The sequence below is a fragment of the Lissotriton helveticus genome, chromosome 10, assembly GCF_964261635.1.
Source record: "Lissotriton helveticus chromosome 10, aLisHel1.1, whole genome shotgun sequence".
Lineage (NCBI taxonomy): Eukaryota > Metazoa > Chordata > Amphibia > Caudata > Salamandridae > Lissotriton > Lissotriton helveticus.
Window position 1 is genome coordinate 202,882,911 of NC_136071.1, and position 22,191 is coordinate 202,905,101.

Here is a 22,191-nt window from a genome sequence, read left to right on the forward strand (position 1 = left end):
TGTTCAAGCCACACTCCTCCTGCGGGAGTGTGGCGGGGCGGCTCGTGAAGATGTTGGCCTCCTGGCTTGTCGGGAACGCCTCTGATGTCCTGAGACGGGTCTGTCTCGTTCTCTTCCTCCTGGGTCTTCAGTTCTTCTCTCCTTCTCCGCTCACCGCTGCCTTCTTCTTCCTCCGGGGAAACGCCGTCCGTCGATTTCCTGGTTCCTCCTTCTTTTGACGAACCTGGCGTGATGACGTTCAACAGGGGTGGAGTCTCGTTGGGTTGGAATCCCCAATTAAAGGAGCCTTGTCCTTTTACCGCATCGTAGCTCCATAGGGGCTCTTTATCGAGTTGCCATTCGTCGTCGACATAGGGATTGTCATGCTGGTGAGAGAGGGACAACTGACCACCAATCACGTAGATGGTCCTGTCCCTCCACGGAACGTCCCTCCCCGCCACACCATCCAAACTGACAAAACTGGCTGATCACTCAGCTGGGGCAAGGTAGTGTAATCACCCCTTGCTTAGGTATAGTATTCCTATACCTACCCTTATACATAGACCAATATGCACCTATAAGTCACTCCTATGGCAGGCCTTAACAATCCTGAAGGCAGAGTGCTTGGTTTTATGTGAGATGGTGCTCTAGCATGAGCTGAGCCTGTCTGCAGCTTTCGGAACCATGTCCTTATAGCTGTTCTATGATATAGCCATACCATATACTCTTAAGTCCATTATGAACCTTGCGGTTAAATGCTATCTTTGGTTTGGCTTTATCAAAACATGTCGTGTAAGGTGTCATACGCTTTGGAATACTACCCCCTCGCCAGTTCTGGCGACGGGGGTAGCATTCCACCCTTCTAGAGGGAGAAGACATGTTGTTCCTACTAATCCCGGTTAAAGTTAACCAGAGCCTCAGCATCACAAAATGGATGCTGCTGCCACAGATACAAGTCTGACCTCCTGCTGCTGGGAGTCCTTCCAGCGAGGGAGGCTTGGACAATAGGTTTCCTGTCTGGGGAGGTGTTAGCACCACCCCAGACAGGCTATAGTGTATTAGGGAAGGGAGGGCTGAATGAAATGAGACCCTACCTGGGGCACACAAAGTGTCCCATGCATAGTCCAGTTCAAACCGGTGCTGGGGCACTCCAGCCCCAGCTCTGGCGTGAAACTGGACAAAGGGAAAGGGGTGTAACCACCCCCTTCCTGGGTCCCACCCATAGGTGGGACCTAGCAGGTAATCCAGCCCCTAAATTTGGTATATAGGTAGGAGCTGAGTCCCAAGACTTTAGATTTATCCTGACTGAAACTCTGATACGAAACTCTGGACCTTCAACATTCTACTCGACTTAGAAGACTGAAGAATCTCCCTTGTGGTCAAGGAGTGACCACTATGCACAAGCAGGCACCATCAAGCGATCAACGGTTTGCTTTGTCGACGCTCCTGCCGGAGCCCGAGCACAGAGCCTGACAAGACCCGGACTTCCAGACTTCCTTCAGCCCGATCCACAGCCACAGCAAAGCTGAGACCCGTGGAGGCGACGCGAGACGTGGGACCGGCCATCTTGGAAAGCCAGCGAATTGCTTTCCGTGCAACTTCTGAGGCACCCTCAAAGTTGTGCATTGGGGATTGAGAAGCCCCAGCCCCGAGCACCAACTGCACCGAAGATCAGCCCTCCACACTCCACGAGTTATGCGTGGGGGCCTTCTGCATTTTCCTGCTCGACGCATCTGTCCGGTCACTTGCCCGTTGGCTAGTGGCCTCTGTGACGACGAAACCTTCGACTTACAATGCTGGTCTGGTTGCGCCAGACTGGCCCTTGCTCCCCTGAAAAGGAGCAGCCCATCAGACCTTGCTGGTCTGATTAAGAAGCCATCTTCCTTTTCTGCGTGGGTTGCCTTTGCCAAGGCTTGTTGACTCCAATCCGGAAGCCAACACTGCCGACAGCGAGACCCTTCATGGGACAGTCTGTATCCAGCTCCTGGTTGTCGTCAACACCTCCTGGTCCACGTGGCTGCACAGACAAGCTTCATAACAGCACCTGATTGCTTCGCGACATCGCCTGGTTCCTTCCTGGTTCCATCCTGGTCACTGGTTAGTGACCCAGACTCTGTCCCCTCTGCTTTCCGGTGCTCTTCATCCTCGATCCGCCCTTGGATCCACCCGGACACTTCTCTCCTGGTCGCCTGCAGCATCTTTCTCCAAGGCTCCATAGGAATCAGCGATGAAACCCGACACACTTTGACACCTATGCACCCGCTTCCTGTGCGTGAGGTAACGCGAGTATTTCGGTACTCCTGTGGGTATTGACTATCCTAGTGTCCTAGTTTCAAGTAGCTTTCCCTAGTCCATCCGGAAGTGTCCTAAAAGAACTAGTTTCCATTTCTTTCCTTCCCATTCTAACTCTATGGTAACTCGTGTGCGTGTAAAGACACTGCATGCGCATCCCGTGGGCCTCCTGCTCTCCATCCATTGGTAGTACAGTGTAGCCCCAGCGATTCTCCAGGCCCTAGGCCTTTCCTTTGTTCGTGACGTGGTTCTTATACCACTATTTTAGTATATGGTTCGAAGTGCCCCTATGGCATTACTGTATTTTGTGCAACTTATTGTATTTTAATTAAGTATCTTGTATTGTGCTGGTGCCTCTGACCTCATAAAGAGTTCAGAGGATTGTGTTAGAAATAAATACATATATATTTTGATATACAACCTGTGTGGTGTCCTTTCACTTGGTATTAAGGGGATTGCATATTGTAAAACAGCTGGCTTCACATGCCCTCTTCAGTTTAACCTAAGACTGCTTTGTCCATGCTACAACTGGGATAATTGGTCTATAAGGTTGACTTTACAACCATCACCAAAGGGTTTGTTTGGACTGATACAAGGTGGCCAGTAGAATAGTAGACATCACATATCAGGCCAACTTCTCACATTGGTGTGCAGCGGTTGGGATTTGAGCTTTCTGTTGTTTTACCAATTGTAATCTTTGCAATATCATTTGAAAGATCATACAGGTACCTATAGGTACATATAAAACAAGACTTAGAATACTTAGGTTCTACTGAACTTAGTTGTTGTAGACCAAAGGGCCTAGCACACCCTGACTACAACTCCTAGGGAGGTTCAGTAGGAAACACTTAGTGTAGGTAGGTGCACACACCACACCTCACTAGATCATGTCTGGCACAGGTGACTCATCTGGATCTCTACCTGTGGTGAGTGACCCTCCAGATATGACATGCTCAACTTCCAAGAGATGAGACACTTGTGTACCTCAAGGAAATTGAAACAGGGTTTCAACCCTACCATCCCACACCTGATAGAACTCCTAGAGAGAGCTGACATTGAGAAGGCCTCTAAACCAGGCCCCTCAGATTATACAGGTGAGGGTGTACCCTCCACAGAAGATGACTCCCCAGCCCCAGAGGAAGAAGAGGAGGTTGAAGAAGATTCTGAGGGAGAGGTAGACAGCCAAACTATAGTCAGGAGACTTAGCCAGGCTAACTTAAGCCAACTTGGGGCTGAGAATGGGACAGCCCCATTCAGGCCTTCAAGTGGGTTTAACCACAGGTATAGGAGGGACAGATCTCACTCAGGTGAATCTCTTCACTCCAATGGCTCCAGAGGTTCTCAGAGGGGAATGACTTCCTCTCAAAGGAGAGAACATGAAGCTAGGATGAGGGAAGTCCAACTCAGAATAGAGAAGGAAGAACTTGCCCTAGCCCAAGCAAAACTTGCTTTGGCAAGGGAAAGCAGAAGTTAAGTGGATTAGATTCCACTGGTGGCAGCAATATCCCTAAGGATAAAGACAGGTCCTATGACAATAGACACCTGAGTAAGATTGTGCCCCCCTACAAAGATGGGGATGACATCCACAAATGGATAACTGCTTTGGAGAGGGCTTGCAAAGTACAGCAGGTACCCCAAAGTCAGTGGGCAGCAATCTTGTGGCTCTCCTTTTCAGAAAAAGGCAGAGATAAGCTCCTCACAGTTAGTGATGAGGATGCTAAAACTACTCAGCCCTGAAGAGTGCTCTGATTGATGGGTTTGGCTTAACCACTGAACAGTACAGGTTGATGTTCAGGGATACCCAGAAGACACAGACTCAGGACTAGACTGATTTTGTAGATTGTGCTACTAAGGCTCTAGAGGGCTGGTTATTGGGCAGCAAAGTACAGGACTTTACAGGATTGTATAATTTGATTATGAGGGAGCAGATCCTTAGTAATTGTCAAAACCAGCTTCTACACCAGGACCTGGTGGACTCTGATCTGACCTCTCCACAAGAATTGGGTAAGAGGGCAGACAAATGGGTCAGAACCAGGATTAGGCCTAAAAATCAGGGTGGTGACCAGAAGAAAGATTCTACCAAGCCTCAAGAGAAGAGTGGGGATAAATCAAAAGACAAGTCTTCCACAGGGCCCCAAAACTCCAATGGTGGGGGTGGGTCCCAAAACACTTCCTCTAACCAAAAGAAACCTTATTGCCATGTCTGTAAACAGCCTGGCCACTGGAAGACTGACAGCAGTTGCCCAAGGACTAACAATAAGGAAAACATTCCCCCAAGTAATACTCCCAGACCTCCTGTTACTATTAGTAGTAATCCCCCAGGTGGTGGGAGTGCCCCCAAGAATTTGGCCGGGTTTACTTTGTGAACTCATGTGGTCTCTGGCCTAACCAGGTCCCCTACAGCAGCTACTCTTGTCTGTGAAGATGGCATGGGGTTTGCCAACTTCACTGCTTGTCCCAACACTTTGGGCAGGTACAGACAGGAGCCCCACATCAATGGCCAGAAAGTTGAAGCCTACAGGGACACAGGGGCTAGCATCACTATGGTGACTGACAGTCTAGTCCCCTCAGGACAACTTTTACCTGGGTTCGCCTATCAGGTGACCAACATTGATGGAGTGCAGAAAGATCATCCCATGGCAGTAGTAAATCTCAGCTGGGGAGGTGTCACTGGCCCAAAGAGAGTGGCAGTGTCTACAAACTTGCCTGTAGATTGTCTACTGGGAAATGATCTAGAGATCTCAGTCTGGGCTGGGGTAGAACAAGAAACCCATTCAAAAATGGTAGGCCTTCCAGAAAAGGTTATTGGGGCTGTGATGGTCACAGCCCACACCCAAACAGAGTTCCTTCCTGAAAAGGTTGGTAGGGCTGTAATGGTTACAGCCCAAACTCAAACAGATTTTTGTGTTGTGAAACCTGAAACTATGGATCATTCCACCCAGACAGAGAGTATTGGGGAGGAAGAAAAGTCTCCCTCCCACCAGACATTAGGTGAGAGCCAGCCTCCTCAGGGAACTGACCCTACCCCTTGTGAAGGAACTGCCCCAGAGGTAGTCAGGCCTGGCCTGGCAGAGCCCCTGATGTCAGTGGACCCTTCCGAGGCGGGACCCAGTCTGGAGCAGCTAACCTGCCCCTCTCTACCCTGCCTCAGTCAGCCCAGGGCTGTAGAGGTCAGGGAGGCCAGTGGACCCCAAAGGGCCCCCTGTCCACAAGAACACCCCCATCAGCATATTAGGGGCACCAAAGCTAGCAGCCCTAGCAAGGTGAAAATTGCAAAAACTCCTGAGGGATCTCCCTTACACTTAGTTAGGAACCTCCCCCAGATGGACTCTGTTGGGCACAGCCAAACCTGGGACCCAAAGGCCCCAAACCTGACCTGTCCCTCCAGTAAGCCAACAAAAGGGACCCAGCCTCCAGCTGTAGGCAGCCAGAGGTTGACCCTGAGAGCACAGTGCAACTCAGTCATGGAAAGAAAGGCACCCATGGTGGATAGTGATTGGAGGAAGCTGAGCCCTACATTAGTGGAGCCTCACTTCAGTACTCCATCTCAACACCAACCTTTTACTTTGCCAAAACACACCACAGGTAGAGATTCCCTATGGTGGTGATCCTCTGATACCCCTAGAGTGAGGGATTGCTTAGTGGACCATGAGACAGGGGGTAACCATTCTAGTGCAGGTACTTCCTTATATGGCCACTTAGGCAATAAAGGCTTACCTGGTCAAGGATAGCCTTATCTCCTTTCGTTTGGGGGGGGATGTGTAGGAAGGTGGATACCTGACTATGGTTACCCCAGATGTTTTGCCTTGTGTTTAGCTGGTTTTCGACTTAGTTGGCCTGAGATCCTGCTAATCAGGGCCCCAGGCTATCTGCTCTCACTATAAAAAGGGCTACATGTACCTTAGGTACATACCTAATTGGATATTGGGTCACTCTTGTGAGTCCCTGTAAAGTGTACCATAGGTACCCAGGGCAGAGGTGCACCCAAGGCCTACCAGGGGCTTCAGCATATTGTATGCCACCCCTGGCTGGCCATCCAAACTGACACAACTGGCTGATCACTCAGCTGGGGCAAGATCGTGTAATCACCCCTTGCTTAGGTATAGTATTCCTATACCTACCCTTATATATAGACACATATGCACCTACAAGTCACTCCTATGGCAGGCCTTAATAATCCTAAAGGCAGAGTGCTTAGTTTTATGTGAGATGGCGCTCTAGCATGAGCTGAGCCTGTGTGCAGCTTTCGGAACCATGTCCTTATAGCTGTTCTATGATATAGCCATACCATATACTCTTAAGTGCATTATGAACCTCGCGGTTAAATGCTATCTTTGGTTTGGCTTTATCAAAACATGTCGTGTAAGATACACTTTGGAATACTACCCCCTCACCAGTTCTGGTGACGGGGGTAGCATTCCACCCTTCTAGAGGGAGAAGACATGTTGTTCCTACTAAGCCCGGTTAAAGTTAACCAGAGCCTCAGCATCACAAAATGGATGCTGCTGCCACAGACACAAGTCTGACCTCCTGCTGCTGGGAGTCCTTCCAGCTAGGGAGGCTTGGACAATAGGTTTCCTGTCTGGGGAGGTGCTAGCACCACCCCAGACAGGCTATAGTGTATTAGGGCACGGAGGGCTGAATGAAATGAGACACTGCCTGGGGCACACAAGGTGTCCTATGCATAGTCCAGTTCAAACCGGTGCTGGAGCACTCCAGCCCCAGCTCTGGCGCGAAACTGGACAAAGGGAAAGGGGTGTAACCACCCCCTTCCTGGGTCCCACCCATAGGAGGGACCTAGCAGGTAATCCAGCCCCTAAATTTGGTATATAGGTAGGAGCTGAGTCCCTCTGATATGAAACTCTGGACCTTCGACATCCTACTCGACGTAGAAGACTGAAAAATCTCCCTTGTGGTCAAGGAGTGACCACCCTGCACAAGCAGGCACCATCAAGCGATCAACGGTTTGCTTTGTCGACGCTCCTGCCGGAGCCCGAGCACAGAGCCTGACAAGACCCGGACTTCCAGACTTCCTTCAGCCCGATCCACAGCCACAGCAAAGCTGAGACCCGTGGAGGTGACGCGAGACGTGGGCCCGGCCATCTTGGAAAGCCAGTGAATTGCTTTCCGTGCAACTTCTGAGGCACCCTCGAAGTTGTGCATTGGGGATTGAGAAGCCCCAGCCCCGAGCACCAACTGCACCGAAGATCAGCCCTCCACACTCCACGAGTTCTGCGTGGAGTCCTTCTGCATTTTCCTGCTCGACGCATCTGTCCAGTCACTTGCCCGTTGGCTAGTGGCCTCTGTGACGACGAAACCTTCGACTTACAATGCTGGTCTGGTTGCTCCAGACTGCCCCTTGCTCCCCTGAAAAGGAGCAGCCCATCAGACCTTGCTGGTCTGATTAAGAAGCCATCTTCCTTTTCTGCGTGGGTTGCCTTTGCCAAGGTTTGTTGGCTCCAATCCGGAAGCCGACACCGCCGACAGCGAGACCCTTTGTGGGACAGTTCGTATCCAGCTCCTGGTCGTCGTCGACACCTCCTTGTCCACGTGGCTGCAGAGACAAGCTTCACGACAGCACCTGATTGTCCCGCGACATCGCCTGGTTCCTTTCTGGTTCCATCCTGGTCACTGGCTAGTGACCCAGACTCTGTCCCCTCTGCTTTCAGGTACTCTTCATCCTCGATCCGCCATTGGATCCACCCGGACACTTCTCTCCTGGTCGCCTGCATCATCTTTCTCCAAGGCTCCATAGGAATCAGCGACGAAACCCGACACACTTTGACTATCCTAGTGTCCTAGTTTCAAGTAGCTTTTCCCTAGTCCATCCGGAAGTGTCCTAAAAGAACTAGTTTCCATTTCTTTCGTTCCCATTCTAACTCTATGGTAACTCGCGTGCGTGTAAAGACACTGCACGCGCATCCCGTGGGCCTCCTGCTCTCCATCCATTGGTAGTACAGTGTAGCCCCAGTGATTCTCCAGGCCCTAGGCCTTTCCTTTGTTCGTGACGTGGTTCTTATACTACTATTTCTGATAGATACATCTGCCGTGCGGATTCCTCACCTTGTGAATATCCCCTGCGTCAGCAACATTCAGAAATTCTTTTTGTAGCTTCGCGCCGACGTGGACCCGGACGTCATAGAGGCACGGCATCGCACGCGACTCCGCTGACATCACCGACGCCTACATTAGGCCCACGCCTGCGTGATGACATCAGTTCCCTTTTTTCCACGTCATCGACGCTAACGGTTTTCTGGGATCGTCTGTAGCCTTTGCTGTAACTTTGTTACTTGCTATTTTTCTAGTCTCTTTGTCTTCTCTCTTTCGACATGACCTCGAAGAAGACCGGATTTAAAGCCTGCGCAGAATGTAACAAAATAATGTCCATCACAGATCCACATGAATGCTGTTTGTGGTGTCTGAGCTCCGACCACGACGTCAAGGAATGTCAATCCTGCAGGAAGATGACACCAAAGGCTCTCCGGGAAAGAGAGGCAAAACTTCTTGTTGCCAAATTTAAAGAAGGAAAAGAGAAGAAGAAATCAAGATCGCGGACTCGACGCTCGAAGTCAAGATCTCGATCGAGGTCGCGATCGGATTCGTCCTCGGAACATGCTTCAAGATCTTCGAGAAAGAAACATAAAAAGAGAACCCATGAATCCCGACATCAATCGAGGAAGGAGTCGGGTTCCAAGCCGAAGTTACAGGTGAAACTAGTCGAGAAGGTGGTAGTTTCTTCGGCCTCGGAAGATCAAGATGCCGAAGTTGAGGCGTCACATGCGAATTCGCCGAGTTCGCCGAAGCAGAAAGCTGTTCCATCTCCGGACCCATCCCATCCTTCAGGTCGGGAGGATGAAGGTGAGGAGGAGGTGGGAGAGGGAGAGGCTCAGCTGCCCGAAGTTCGTACGACTCCGGTGCACCAGCCCGAAGAGGAGATCGACGTCCTCAAGAACAACCTGGGGGTTCATACCCATCCTTCCCGGCTCTAGGTCAGGATCCTACGCATTTCCTGAATGCGATGTTCGGAATTTATTCAAGGGCTATGTATCCCTCTGGGGCTCCTGTTGGTCCCACGGGTTTGATGGCATATGGTCTGGGTGTTCCTCAATCCTATGCACCTGCGCCCTTTATGCCCTTTATGCCGGCTCCAGCGCCGCATTGGCATTATCCGACTCCGGCGAGGCCTTCGACTCCGAAACCATCGACGCCGAGATCGACGACTCCGATTCCTTCGACGCCGGTTCCATCAACTTTGATACCGAACCCTGAGCGACGTCGTGGATCTCTTCCTCGTCCGACGTCGGGTTCGACTCCGGCTCCGTCGGAGTCAATTGCGGATCCGACGGCTTCGAATGTGAAGCAAAGATCAAGGCGTGAAGCTCAAAGGTTGATGGAGGAAGAAAGATATCGAGAGGAGAATCTAGAGGAAGGCGAACTACAGGAATCTGAGGACCCTTTTGAGGACCTGTCTGTAGCTAGTGGCCTAGAACTGTCACCTGAATGGGACCTTGTTTCGGTTTCTGATGAGCCCTCAAGGGATGTGACTCCTTATCATGTAGTGATAAAGAAGGCTGCAAATTTGTTAAACATTGCTCTACCAACTGCAGAATTGAAATCTAATCTGCTCACAGAAGTCCTTCACTCTCCTTCTTCAGTAACTGAACCGTTGCTACCTTTTTTTAGATGCCTTAAAGGATCCAATTTTAGAGATTTGGAAAAATCCTGTATCAGCTCCTGCTGTATCTAGGGCTGTGGCTAGGAGGTATAGGGCAGCTCCTGAAGAACCGGCATTTTTAACCTCTCATCCTCTGCCGGAGAGTTTGGTGGTACAGGCTGCCTGTTCCAAAAGATCTACAGGTGCATTTCCGCAGGTCCCAGCAGAAAAAGAGTCGAGAAAGCAGGATCAGGCGGCTAAAAAGTATGGCTCTGAGTCCACAAACGCAACCTGCTTGATGGGGCGTTATATCCACGCTCTTATGGACATTGTGAAACAGTTGGTGCCCAAGATACCTGAGGGGGATAGAAAAGACTTCCGAGAGGTAATCTCGGATACTCAAGCTGTAGCAAGGCTGGTTATTCAAAGTAGATTGGACACGGCAGACTCTGTGGCGAGGGTCATGGGTTCTTCCGTGGCGACAAGAAGAGCTGCGTGGCTGAAGTCTAGTGAGTTTTCCACAGATGTCCAGGCGGCATTAATGGATCTTCCATTTGACGGATCTGGATTGTTTGGAAAAAAAGCGGACACTGCTTTGGAACGCTTTAAAGACAGCAGGGTGACAGCAAAGTCGTTGGGCCTTCAGACCAGGGGCACTTTTGGAAGACGTTCAAGAGGATTTAGCAGATCTTCTTTTCAAACCTATAAGTCAGCCCAGCAGCAGCCACAGCAGCAGCAAAACACATTATATAGATCTTATAGAGGCAAGCAAAGGGCCCGAGCTCGGGCCGTAACTCTTCCTCCTCTTCCCCATCCCAGCCCCCGGCCACCGCAGCAAAGCCCTAGATCCGCCATTCCGGATCATGTGGGCCCAGTGGGGGGCCGGCTTACCCATTTTCTACAAGATTGGGAATTGATAACATCGGATCTTTGGGTTCTCAATCTTGTAGAGAATGGGTATGCTCTTCCCTTTCGGGAGTTTCCCCCAAATTATCCTCCTTGCCAGTGTTTTTGTTCGGAGGACCACCTGCTTCTCCTGCAGGAAGAAGTCCTGGCACTGTTTCGAAAAGGTGCGATAGAGGTGGTTCCAGAGCAGGAGAAGGGTCAGGGATGCTACTCCCGGTATTTCCTGATCCCCAAAAAGGATGGCAGGCTTCGGCCAATTCTGGATCTCAGGATCTTGAACCTTTACCTGAAACAGGAAAAGTTCAAGATGCTCACTCTTGCACAGGTTCTTCAAGCGCTGCTGGAAGAAGACTGGATGGTGTAGATCGACTTGCAGGATGCATATTTTCATATTCCCATCTTGAAGTCGCACAGAAAGTATCTCCGTTTTACGGTTGGGTCGCAACACTACCAGTTTGCTGTCCTTCCGTTTGGTCTTACTACTGCGCCTCGAGTCTTCACCAAGGTGATGGCAGTGGTGGCTGCACATCTCAGGAGGTCGGGGATACCTGTATTCCCGTATCTGGACGACTGGCTTATCAAAGCGGAGTCGCCGGAGAAGGTGCTCCATCATCTGCAAGAGACAACTCAGTTGTTGCACAGGTTGGGTTTTTCGATAAATGTACCCAAGTCTCACCTGGTGCCCTCTCAGCGCAACCTGTTCATAGGTGCGGTACTGGACACTACTGTGTGTCGTGCATTCCCTCCACCTCAAAGGATTCGCGATATACAGGAAATGATTCTTTTGTTCTACAATGGAGCGGTCGTTCCAGTCCTGAAGATTCTTCGTCTGCTCGGTCTAATGGCTTCTTGCATTCTGTTGGTCAACCATGCACGCTGGCACATGAGGGCACTCCAGTGGTGCCTCCGCAGGCAGTGGTATCAGCACAACGGAGATCTCAGGGAGTCAGTGAGGATCTCCAGAGAAGCTGCAGCGGATCTGTCTTGGTGGAGCGTGGAAGGCAATCTGTCACAAGGAAAGCCTTTTCAACTTCCTCCATTGGTGGCCACGGTAGTAACGGATGCATCCACTCTCGGGTGGGGTGCTCATCTGGGGAACCTGGAGGTCAAGGGTCTTTGGTCTCCAGAGGAAAGGTTGCTTCACATCAACCTTCTGGAATTGCGGGCGAAACGTTTGGCACTCAAGGCCTTCCTCCCTTCCCTTCGCGGTGTATCAGTGCAGGTCCTGACGGACAACACGACCGCGATGTGGTACATCAACAAGAAGGGAGGAGTGGGGTCGCAGTGTCTCTGCAGAGAGGCTCTGCGTCTCTGGTCCTGGGTTCAGGACCATCAGATTTGTCTGATGGCAAATCATCTGGCCGGAGTTCAGAACGTTCGTGCAGACAGTCTCAGTCGGCAGTTCTCTGCCGACCACGAGTGGAGGCTTCATCCGGAGGTAGTTCGTCACGTCTTTCGGACGTGGGGGACTCCTCAGGTGGACCTTTTTGCCACTCAAGAGAATGCTCACTGCCCGTTATTCTGCAGTCTCCAGTATCCGATGCAAGGAGCCTTGGGGGACGCGTTTCAGTTGAGTTGGAGCTCGCAACTCCTTTACGCGTTTCCTCCCATACCTTTGATTCCTCGGGTTCTGAGGAAAATTCGCCAAGACCGGGCCCAAGTCATATTGGTCGCCCCGGATTGGCCAAGAAGGGTGTGGTACTCAGACCTTCTCCACCTCTCCTCTTACCCGCCGCTCCGCTCCCTCACAGGGCAGATCTCCTCTCCCAGATGGAGGGGCAGGTTCTACACCCCCACCTCGAGACCTTACACCTTCATGTCTGGAGATTGAACGGGGCAACCTGAGTTCTTTTTCTCTCCCGCCTGACGTGGTGGATGTCATCTTGTCAGCCAGGCGTGACTCCACTAAGTCCATCTATTCTTATAGGTGGTCAAAATTTGTCGATTGGTGTGGGGAGAAATCTATAGACCCTTTGAGAGCCCATTTGTCTGATGTTCTCCTGTTTGCCCTTTCTCTGGCGCAACAGGGGCTTGCTGTTGCCACAGTGAAGGGCTATCTTTCAGCGCTGTCGGCATTTCTCTGTTTGCCTGACCAGCCATCTCTTTTTAAATCTCCTGTGGTTTTAAGGTTTTTGAAGGGCCTCACGAATAAGTTCCCTCCTACTCCTTTTATTGTGCCTCAGTGGGACTTAAATCTTGTTTTGACCTTTCTGATGGGTGCTCCTTTTGAGCCTCTTCACAAATGTCCTATGAGGCTTTTGACTTTTAAGACGGTTTTCCTCGTTGCAATAACCTCGGCAAGGAGGGTAAGTGAGCTTCAAGCTCTTAGTTCCAAGCCCCCTTTCTTGTCCTTTCATGCTGATCGAATGGTTCTTAGGACCAGGGCTGCTTTTCTGCCTAAGGTGGTGACTCCTTTCCACCTTGGCCAATCTGTTACCCCCCCTACCTTTTATCCTCCCCGAAACCCTTCCAAGGAGGAGGAGAGATTACACCGTCTGGACCCCAAGAGGGCGGTGTCTTTTTATCTGGACCGATCTAAAGACTGTCGGTTGGATGACCAGCTCTTCATTGGCTTTGCTGGCTGCAAGAGAGGAAGAGCGGTCCATAAGAGAACTTTATCGAGATGGATCATCCTCTGTATAAAGATCTGCTACTCTTTGGCCGGTAAGGAACCACCAGAGGGTATAAGGGCTCATTCTACAAGAGCTAAGTCGTCAACCTCTGCATTGGCTAGAGGTGTTCCTGTAGAGGATATTTGTAGAGCGGCTACTTGGTCTTCCCTCCACACTTTCGCGAAGCATTACTGCTTGGATTCCGAGGTGAGGAGGGACAGTTACTTTGCATGCTCTGTCCTCCAGGATTTCCTGGTTTAGAAGAGTGGACACCCTCCTCCGGGAGTGGGGACTGCTGTGGGACTCTATTCACAAGGTGAGGAATCCACACGGCAGATGTATCTATCAGAAGAACAAGTTACTTACCTTCGGTAACGCTTTTTCTGATAGATACAATATCTGCCTGTGGATTCCTCACTGACCCACCCTCCTCCCCGTTGTCCACTCTTCTATGCCAGTGTTTCTATTGTGTATTTATTTTATTGTCAAATGTTTTATTGCATTTGCTTCACACTGTGTGTGTTATCTTGATATTTGTACTGCGTATACTGTGCATATGTCCTCTGTCATTGGTCCGTCCGTGTGCCTCGAAGGAACAGAAAAAAGGGCGGAACTGATGTCATCACGCCGGCGTGGGCCTAATGTAGGCGTCGGTGACGTCAGCGGAGTCGCGTGCGATGCCGTGCCTCTATGACGTCCGGGTCCACGTCGGCGCGAAGCTACAAAAAGGATTTCCGAATGTTGCTGACGCAGGGGATATTCACAAGGTGAGGAATCCACAGGCAGATATAGTATCTACCAGAAAAAGCGTTATCGAAGGTAAGTAACTTGTTCTTTAGTATATGGTTCGAAGTGCCCCTAGGGCATTACTGTATTTTGTGCAACTTATTGTATTTTAATTAAGTATCTTGTATTGTGCTGGTGCCTCTGACCTCATAAAGAGTTCAGAGAATTGTGTTAGAAATAAATACATATATATTTTGATATACAACCTGTGTGGTGTCCTTTCACTTGGTATTAAGGGGATTGCATATGGTAAAACAGCTGGCTTCACATGCCCTCTTGAGTTTAGCCTAAGACTGCTTTGTCCATGCTACCACTAGGATAGCTGGTCTATAAGGTTGACCTTACAACCATCACCAAAGGGGTTGTTTGGACTGATACAAGGTGCCCACTAGAATAGTGGACATCACATATCAGGCCAACTTCTTACAAGGCCTAGGCCTTTTTCTTTCTCTTTTGTACCTACTGCTATGTTATTTTGTTTACCGAGACTCCCATTCCGACGACGGGGAATGATACAAGCTATGGGAATCTATGAAAGTTACCAATACTGGACAACCAAAGTTACAGGTAAGTAACTTGTTTTCTTACTTGACTTTTAAGTTTGGTCCATTTTTATTAAAGAGACTGATATGTTCTTAAACAAAAGGGCCTTAGGCCTCTATGTTCTATGTCCATTGTGACATAGCTTTTATAAGGTACCGGAGACTCCAATCTCGACGAGGGGGATTGAGTCAAGCATGTGAATCTATGAAAGATTCCAATACTGGAGAACTGCAGTTAGAGGTAAGTAACCTATTTTTTTTCTTCTTTTTCTACTGTTACCTGTATTTGAATAAGCTGGATATATTTATTATAGGTTCATAGCATGGGTTTTTGCAATTAATTATACTGCATGGCTGGCTGGAGAGATAACCAATCTACTGGTATGGTGGGTGGATTCCTGCAGGCTACAAGCGACTCTGAAAATGATTGATTTGCTAGGCCACCATACCATGGAAATACTTGTATGAGTCATGATGTGGCTTGACCAGGTTTCTGCCTTACCAGGGTCCATTGTTGGGATTGAATCAGAATTTTGGAAATGGGAAATGTGCTTAGCCAAAGCCTGAACATCACTCCTTTACGGTACTATTTTCAATTTGACAAGTTTGTGCCGTTGCAAAAGTTGGGAGAAGTTATGTGTCCTGGGCTTGTCTGCCATGGTGGCCTGACATATTACACTGCAGAGGAAGAACAGGTGATTGATGATCAGCAAGGTACAGGGAGAGACTGTGTTGCCAGAAGGAAACGAGAAGAACAATTTAGATAGTATCTTACTTTGCTTGCTAAATTGACACAGTGCTTAACATCCAAGTATGGATGTCTAGGCTAGAGCCTCATTATAAGTTCAGCAGAACAATATCCCTGATGGAGATATTACCTTGCCCATAGTTCCAGGACCCAGAATTATTGGGTTTTGTAACACCAGAACCTGTTGTTACTGGGTACTGATCTGCACCTGGTAAAAGAACCTCTGGCTCCAAGGCTTGGGCTGCAGAATCAGGCGCTGCCTAGTGCCTACCCAAACCCCCCCAGTTGTGGTCTCCAACAAAAGGCAACACAGAGCCTACCCAGGCACCTCCAGTAATGTAGCAAGAATGCCATGGGTCCTGATGCAAGCAAGGGTAGTAAATACAGCAACTGTCATTGTTCAATGGGCCCTTCAGGGCTTTGGCCCTCGGTACCACTGCACCTGCTGCACAAATGGTAAGTATGGCCCTGCTTCTGGACCCAGAGATCTGCTTTGGCCACTTGCTCAGATTTGCCATCTCTCGGGCAGATAATGAATCTGTGTCTAAAAGCTCACAGTATTGGGAAGACACGCACATTTAAACCTGTTAATTTCGGGTCCTCACATTGGCAACTGCCGCACAACGAAAGTGTGGGGGGAAGACAGGACATGGAATTGAGGGTGAAAATAGTATTTAAAAAAACATACCTGCCCCAACGCCGATGGCTGCCTCGGTGCTTACAGCCTGATTCATCATTCTCCCGTTTTGCGAGCCCCTAATAGCGATTCATAACGAATCGCTATTAAGGACTTGCAAAACGGGATTCATGTAGGAATTGCAATAAATATTGCGATTCCTACATGTTCCTTATTTGCGATTAGCTAATTGCTAATCGCTAATAAGGAATAACTTCCCATGCATTCCTATGGGCCTACAGCAATTAGCTAATCGCAAATAAGGATGCGATTTCAAGGGTGCAGGGGTGTCCAAAGGACACCCTGTAGCACCCCTGAAATGTAATCTACATTGGTGTTGCGCACACACATGTCCAAAGGACATGTGTGTGTGTAACATGCAACTTAGAAAAATGCATTTAAATGCATTTTTCTAAGTTTTTGCTATTTACCGAGAGGTCTGACCTCTCGGTAAATAGCGGCCCAAAATTGCAATTTCGCAATTTTAAAATGCTTCATGAATTGCATTTAAGGAATCTCAAATAGAGATTCCTTAAATTCAATTCTTCGCAAATGTGCGAATTCTTAAATAGCAAATTTTGCATTTGGGATGATGAATCCCAAATGCAAAAATTGCACTCGCAAAAGGCAAGATTCTGAGAATCTTGCCCTTTGCGAGTGCAATTTAGCTTGATGAATCAGGCGGATAACTCCCTGCAGTCTCAGGGAAAGCACAGGTTCCCCACCCAATCCAGACGCTGCTCTAATGCTATGAGAGTAGTGCCAGGAGTGGCCTGGTCTGCCACTCAATCACTGCCTGTGAGCCTGCAGTTTTTCTCCAACCTGGCTGTAAACACAGCTGGGTTGGAGAATGAGAAGTGCACAGGTCTGTTTGACCGGCTTAAGACAGTCAGCCAAACTAACATGTGCACTTGTAAGTACCCATCACTCCTGCCTGTCATGGCTGGGCTTGCCCCGCACGCACTCACGTCAGCCATGCCCATCACAGAAAAATAAAATGATATTGTTTTAATATCATTTTATTTTTGTGTGACTGACCGACCATTCGATCGAAGCTCGTCCGACGTCACCGAGGAGCTGTCCCTGGGTCTGCATAGGTATTTCTCTTTAGGGGACTTTAAGGAACAATGCAGTGTTCTGGCAGGGAGTTAGGAACTGGAATCATTAGTTACTGCTCTCATAGCCACATCCAAGCTGCGGGCATCCAGATACGAGGCGCTAATCAGTCATAACTAGGGTAACCAACCATCCGTAAATTTTACGGACCGTCCGTCATTTGGACCTCACGTCAGTTGTCCGTGAGAATCCCTTTTACGGACGCCTTTTGTCCATAATTTTAGGCCTTGCAGTGAGCAGAGCTGTTCCCCTGCAAGAGGCCTCAGCTTCCTGATGGGGCCACCTCACACTCATTCTTGGAGCACAAGAGCAGCCCCACCCTGCCCTTTGTCATTCTGTCTGCTGGCTGATTGTAACATACAGAATGACAATGGGCCAGTTTGGGGTGTTACACCATGGTGTGGGCCTCCTCTTGCCACAGTCTAGGGCAGGGCATTCTGTTAGGGTTAGATGTAAGAAATGTACAAAACAAAATGTACAAAGTTAAAAAGAAGAGGTTATAGTTCTTACACAGTCTCATCATTTCAGAGCCGTAGCATTTTTATTGTTATATAAACCAAAGCTATAGTTGCTGTTTTTTTATTTATTTTATGCAACTAACATCCATTGACAACGCCAATAGTCATGGCTTGTTGTAGGTCTAATGTTACTGGATCCAATGATAAAAACAGCAAAATACCAGTCGGGCGGCACATTATGCTCAGCACATATTTTTAGCTGAAGTGTTTTAAGCCACACCCTTAATTATATCAGGCACACTCCTTGGGGAGACCCCCAGTTTTTTCATCCCACCTAAAGCCCTGGAAACAACACAATGTCACAATCACCTCATGTCCTGGCACTGTGCATCATGCATGACTTCCAAGTTTTCCGATTGCCTATGTGCAGGAGCATAGTGAACCCCCCCACCCTTGCTTCAGGAACAACAGCATGGGTGAAGTTCTTGATGGGCCTCTTCTGTCTGCAACTGGATGGGTGGGTGGATGGGTGAAGGATGGATGGATGGAAGGATTGGTGGCTAAGTAAAAGGGGAATGGGGAGAGAAAGGGAGGATGGATGGATGAATGGATGATTGACAGAATAGATGGGCGAATGGGCGCATGGATGAGTGAAACGAAGAATGTAAAGATGGATGAGGGAAAGAATACATACATGAGTGAAAGGGAGGGTAGAGAGCTGGAAGTAAGGATGGATGGATGAGAGAAAGGGTGAATGGGTGGACAGATGAGTGACTGGGTGAATGGATGAGTAAGTGAAAGGATGGCTGGATGGGTGAAAGGGTAAATGGTTGGATGGATGAGTGAATGGATGGATGGGTGGAAGAGTGGATGGATGAGTGAAAGGATGGATTGGGTGAAAGAGTAGATGGATGATGGATGGATGAGTGAAAGGGTGGATGAAGGGATGGATGAGTGAAATGATGGATGGAAGGATACATGATGGATAGGTTTGCAGATGGTTGAAAAGGTTTGGATATGGATGGGCACACAGATGGAAGGACAGAATGAATGATGAAAGACTGTATGATGGTTGAAATAATTAATAGATAACAGAATGTAAATTTGAAATGGTGGATATCAGGGGTTTGATGGAAGGATGAATGGCTAGATCCTTGGACATAAGAGCTCCTCTGGGGAGGGTTGTGATGACTTACTTGGCTTTCTTGGTGCCATAAGAGCTTTAGTTCAAAGTGGGAGGTATTTACATTTTCTGGTTAACCCCCTTGCCTATGTGTTACTATTCTATATTTGTTGTGTACTTATGTGTGGGATCTATACATAATGCATGATATTTTGAATGATACACAACTGCTACTTGAATGTTACACTATTAAGTGTAAATGTTTGCATGTTTTGTTTTAGGTGTAAGGTTTTAGGGAGAGCCTCATAGTGCCATGAGCTGTGCTTGAGATGTTTATTGTGTTTGAAGCAATAGGCAAGGCGTCAAAAATAAACTATGTAATAGTGTATCGACAGTGCATTATTTAAGAAAGCTGCAGGGAAAAGCACCTTTGTGACTTCCGTCAGCTTGTGCAACTCCCTGCGAAGACCCCATAAGCAAATTAAGATTCCATATTATAAGTTCCACATGCTGAAACACCCATAATGCGTTCCCTATAGTGGGTTCATCACAGCAATCCTCCTTTTAGTCCACCTATGCGTTCCACTTTACATCTCACAATGGCACTCAGATATGAGATGCTAGTAACAAAGTCTATCCGAGCAGATCTTCCTGACCACTTTTTTCATCAAACATGCCTGCTCATGACCATGAGTTGTAAACAAATTATCAAGACTGGACAACCCGGTGCAGTAACCATATAAATAGATCATTATCATATGAAATATCACAAAAAGACCTGCACAGTTGCTCAAAGCTGCGTGCATACCGAAAAACGGTAGTGTACGACTGTCTCGACCTAATATAAAACGTATTTTGACTTGTACTTAAGTGGTTGTCTATTTACTTACTTTTATTCTATCCCACAACTTCCTCTGATGTGTCTGTAAAACGTACCTTTTGTCCCAAAGTTTTGTCCTGAATTTTGACCTTCTGTCTTGAATTTTTGTCCTGAATTTTAACCCTCTGGGGCATATTAGCAAGGGCAATATCGCCGCTTTAGCGGGACTTTTTCCCGATAAAGCGGCGATATTTTTATCACCCTATTAGCAGGCTGTCGCTAACGGCAGTTAGCGACAGCTTTTAGGCGATAGCTACAGGTTTGGTCCCCGCTTTGCATGTCAGCGATATTTATCGCTAATGACATGCAAAGTGGGCGTACCCAAACTGTTAGCGACTGAAAACAGTCGCTAACACAGCTATCACCTATCGCTATAAACTAACGCCTGCTAAAAAGTTGACTTACCTGTATAGTCAATGGGGGGTGGATTATCAGATTAAGACCCCATTGGCGTTAATGCTAGAATATCGCTGGATTTCCAGCGATATTCTCGCATTTCGCCGCTATCGCTGGATATTTTAGCACAATGGAGAAAAACTTTGCTAATAGCATGTTTTCTCCGCTAAAATATCCAGCGATAGCCAGCGACAAAAGAAAAGTCGCTAACCACGCTTAGCGATAAATATAGCTATTTCTTGCTAATAGGCCCCTCTGTCCTGAATTTTTACACTTACCGTCCTGAATTTGCACCCATGCCATGTGGTCACTCTAGTCCTAACAGTTTTTATTATCCAAAGCAAATGGTGTTCTCTTTCTTAGAAGTTTAGTAGGATAGATGACGTTATACCCCAGCAGCGGTCACATTCCTGGATGGATTCATACATAAGTTTGCACTACGGCCAGCACAGCTGTTACACCCTGAGTTCGATTTCCTCACATGGGATCTCGAATACGTATTTACGCCCAAAGTCCACCTGCTGGTTCCTGAGCTCTGACATAGTGTTACTGAAGCGAACAGACAGGCAATTAGGTAATCGTGTTATTTGTTTCTAGCTCTTTCAGAAGCCTGATATAAACCAGATGGCAGAGAACGGAAACACGCCCCTTCACGCCGCCGTGACCTTTGGAAACACGCGCATCGTGTCCATGTTGCTAAGCTTTCCCAGAATTCATGTAAATGCGCTGAATCTCGACTGTGGCGGCGCCAGTGCATTTCATCTGGCTGTTACATACGGTAATGTTTCTAATATGTGTAGAATATGAAATTAAACTACGTTTTTACCGATATTGCTCTGTGAACGAAACCTCCAAATTCACCACACTCGGACTCCTATATATCAACGATTTGCGATGTGAGACTTGAACAGAAGGTTCCGGAATGTATTCCAACCTGGCGAATGTAGCAACAAAGCACTGTTCTCTCCTAAGAACTATTGTTGAGAACTTGCGTTTTCCAAAAGATCTCAAATGTGTTTTGTTTTAATATATACGCGCTCTTTTGATTTTTTTAGTATTTTGTTTTAAAGGAGTATGTATACAGGGAATTCCCATGTGTCATGAAAAGTGGTGCAGTAAGGCTGTCCTGTCCCTACATCTTTTATTTCTTCAAGCTCCTATAGGCAGGGCCACTGCTGGAATTATGTGGCACGGGGGTGGGGACAAATTATGCTGCAGCACTGACTAAGTTATGTACTAGTTAAAGTTATTCTGTGTAATGTTGCACATTTTGAGACAGTATTACTTGATTATTTTATCATTTTTACACTCATTAACACCGTCTGGGCATAGGTTTCACCACAATTGTACTGGTTTAACACCCAAATATACTAGTAATCCACAGAAATGTGACCAGGCAACCTTTGTGAACTGCTTTCCACTGCTTGGCAGCACGTGTTGCTGCATCCTTAGTAACTTTTGATCAGTGGAGTCCTGTAATGTGCAGGAGTGGTGCATGCACACACACAGGTACCCACTTTCACATGCACACATGTATACTCACACTCAGCACGTACACACACACACACACACACCTATCCACAGCATGCACGCACACACAAATAAACATTCATACATACACCTATGCACCCAACATTATTAAAAAAAGGTGAGTAGCAACGCGTCGACCGGTAACATTTATATATTTATTTTGCAAGTGCTTTTTTTTGTTTTCCTCCGCCCATCCCCCACAACTGCCCCACTGTTTCGTTCCCCGAGCAGCTGCCCCTGGAATGAAAGCAGAAATGGCAGTTCCCTTAGAGGACCTAGAGAGCAGAGAAAACTTTCTATCCCTACCAGAGCCATATCTATTTGCAGAGGGTTCAAACCTCTCAGTGCTGTTAAGGACGCCAACAAGACGGTGGACAGCAATAGCACTAAATACCTTATCAGTCATACCAAAGGAAGCAGAATAGTGGTAGACCATCCCAGTTGCCTGCTCAAGTAGGCAAGCAACCATCAGGATTAAAACTCTGAATTATTA

The 22,191-nt window shown here is 48.0% G+C and overlaps 1 protein-coding gene across 1 annotated transcript in view; it reads left to right on the top strand.

Moving 5' to 3' along the window:
• Window positions 1-22,191, top strand: part of SMIM10L3 (small integral membrane protein 10 like 3) — a 358,844-nt gene that overhangs the window by 297,641 nt on the left and 39,012 nt on the right. Inside the window, exon 5 of the mRNA XM_078665141.1 lies at window positions 20,766-20,946. Within this exon, the coding sequence (XP_078521267.1) occupies window positions 20,766-20,946 (181 nt within the window). The remainder of the gene's footprint in view (window positions 1-20,765; window positions 20,947-22,191) is intronic.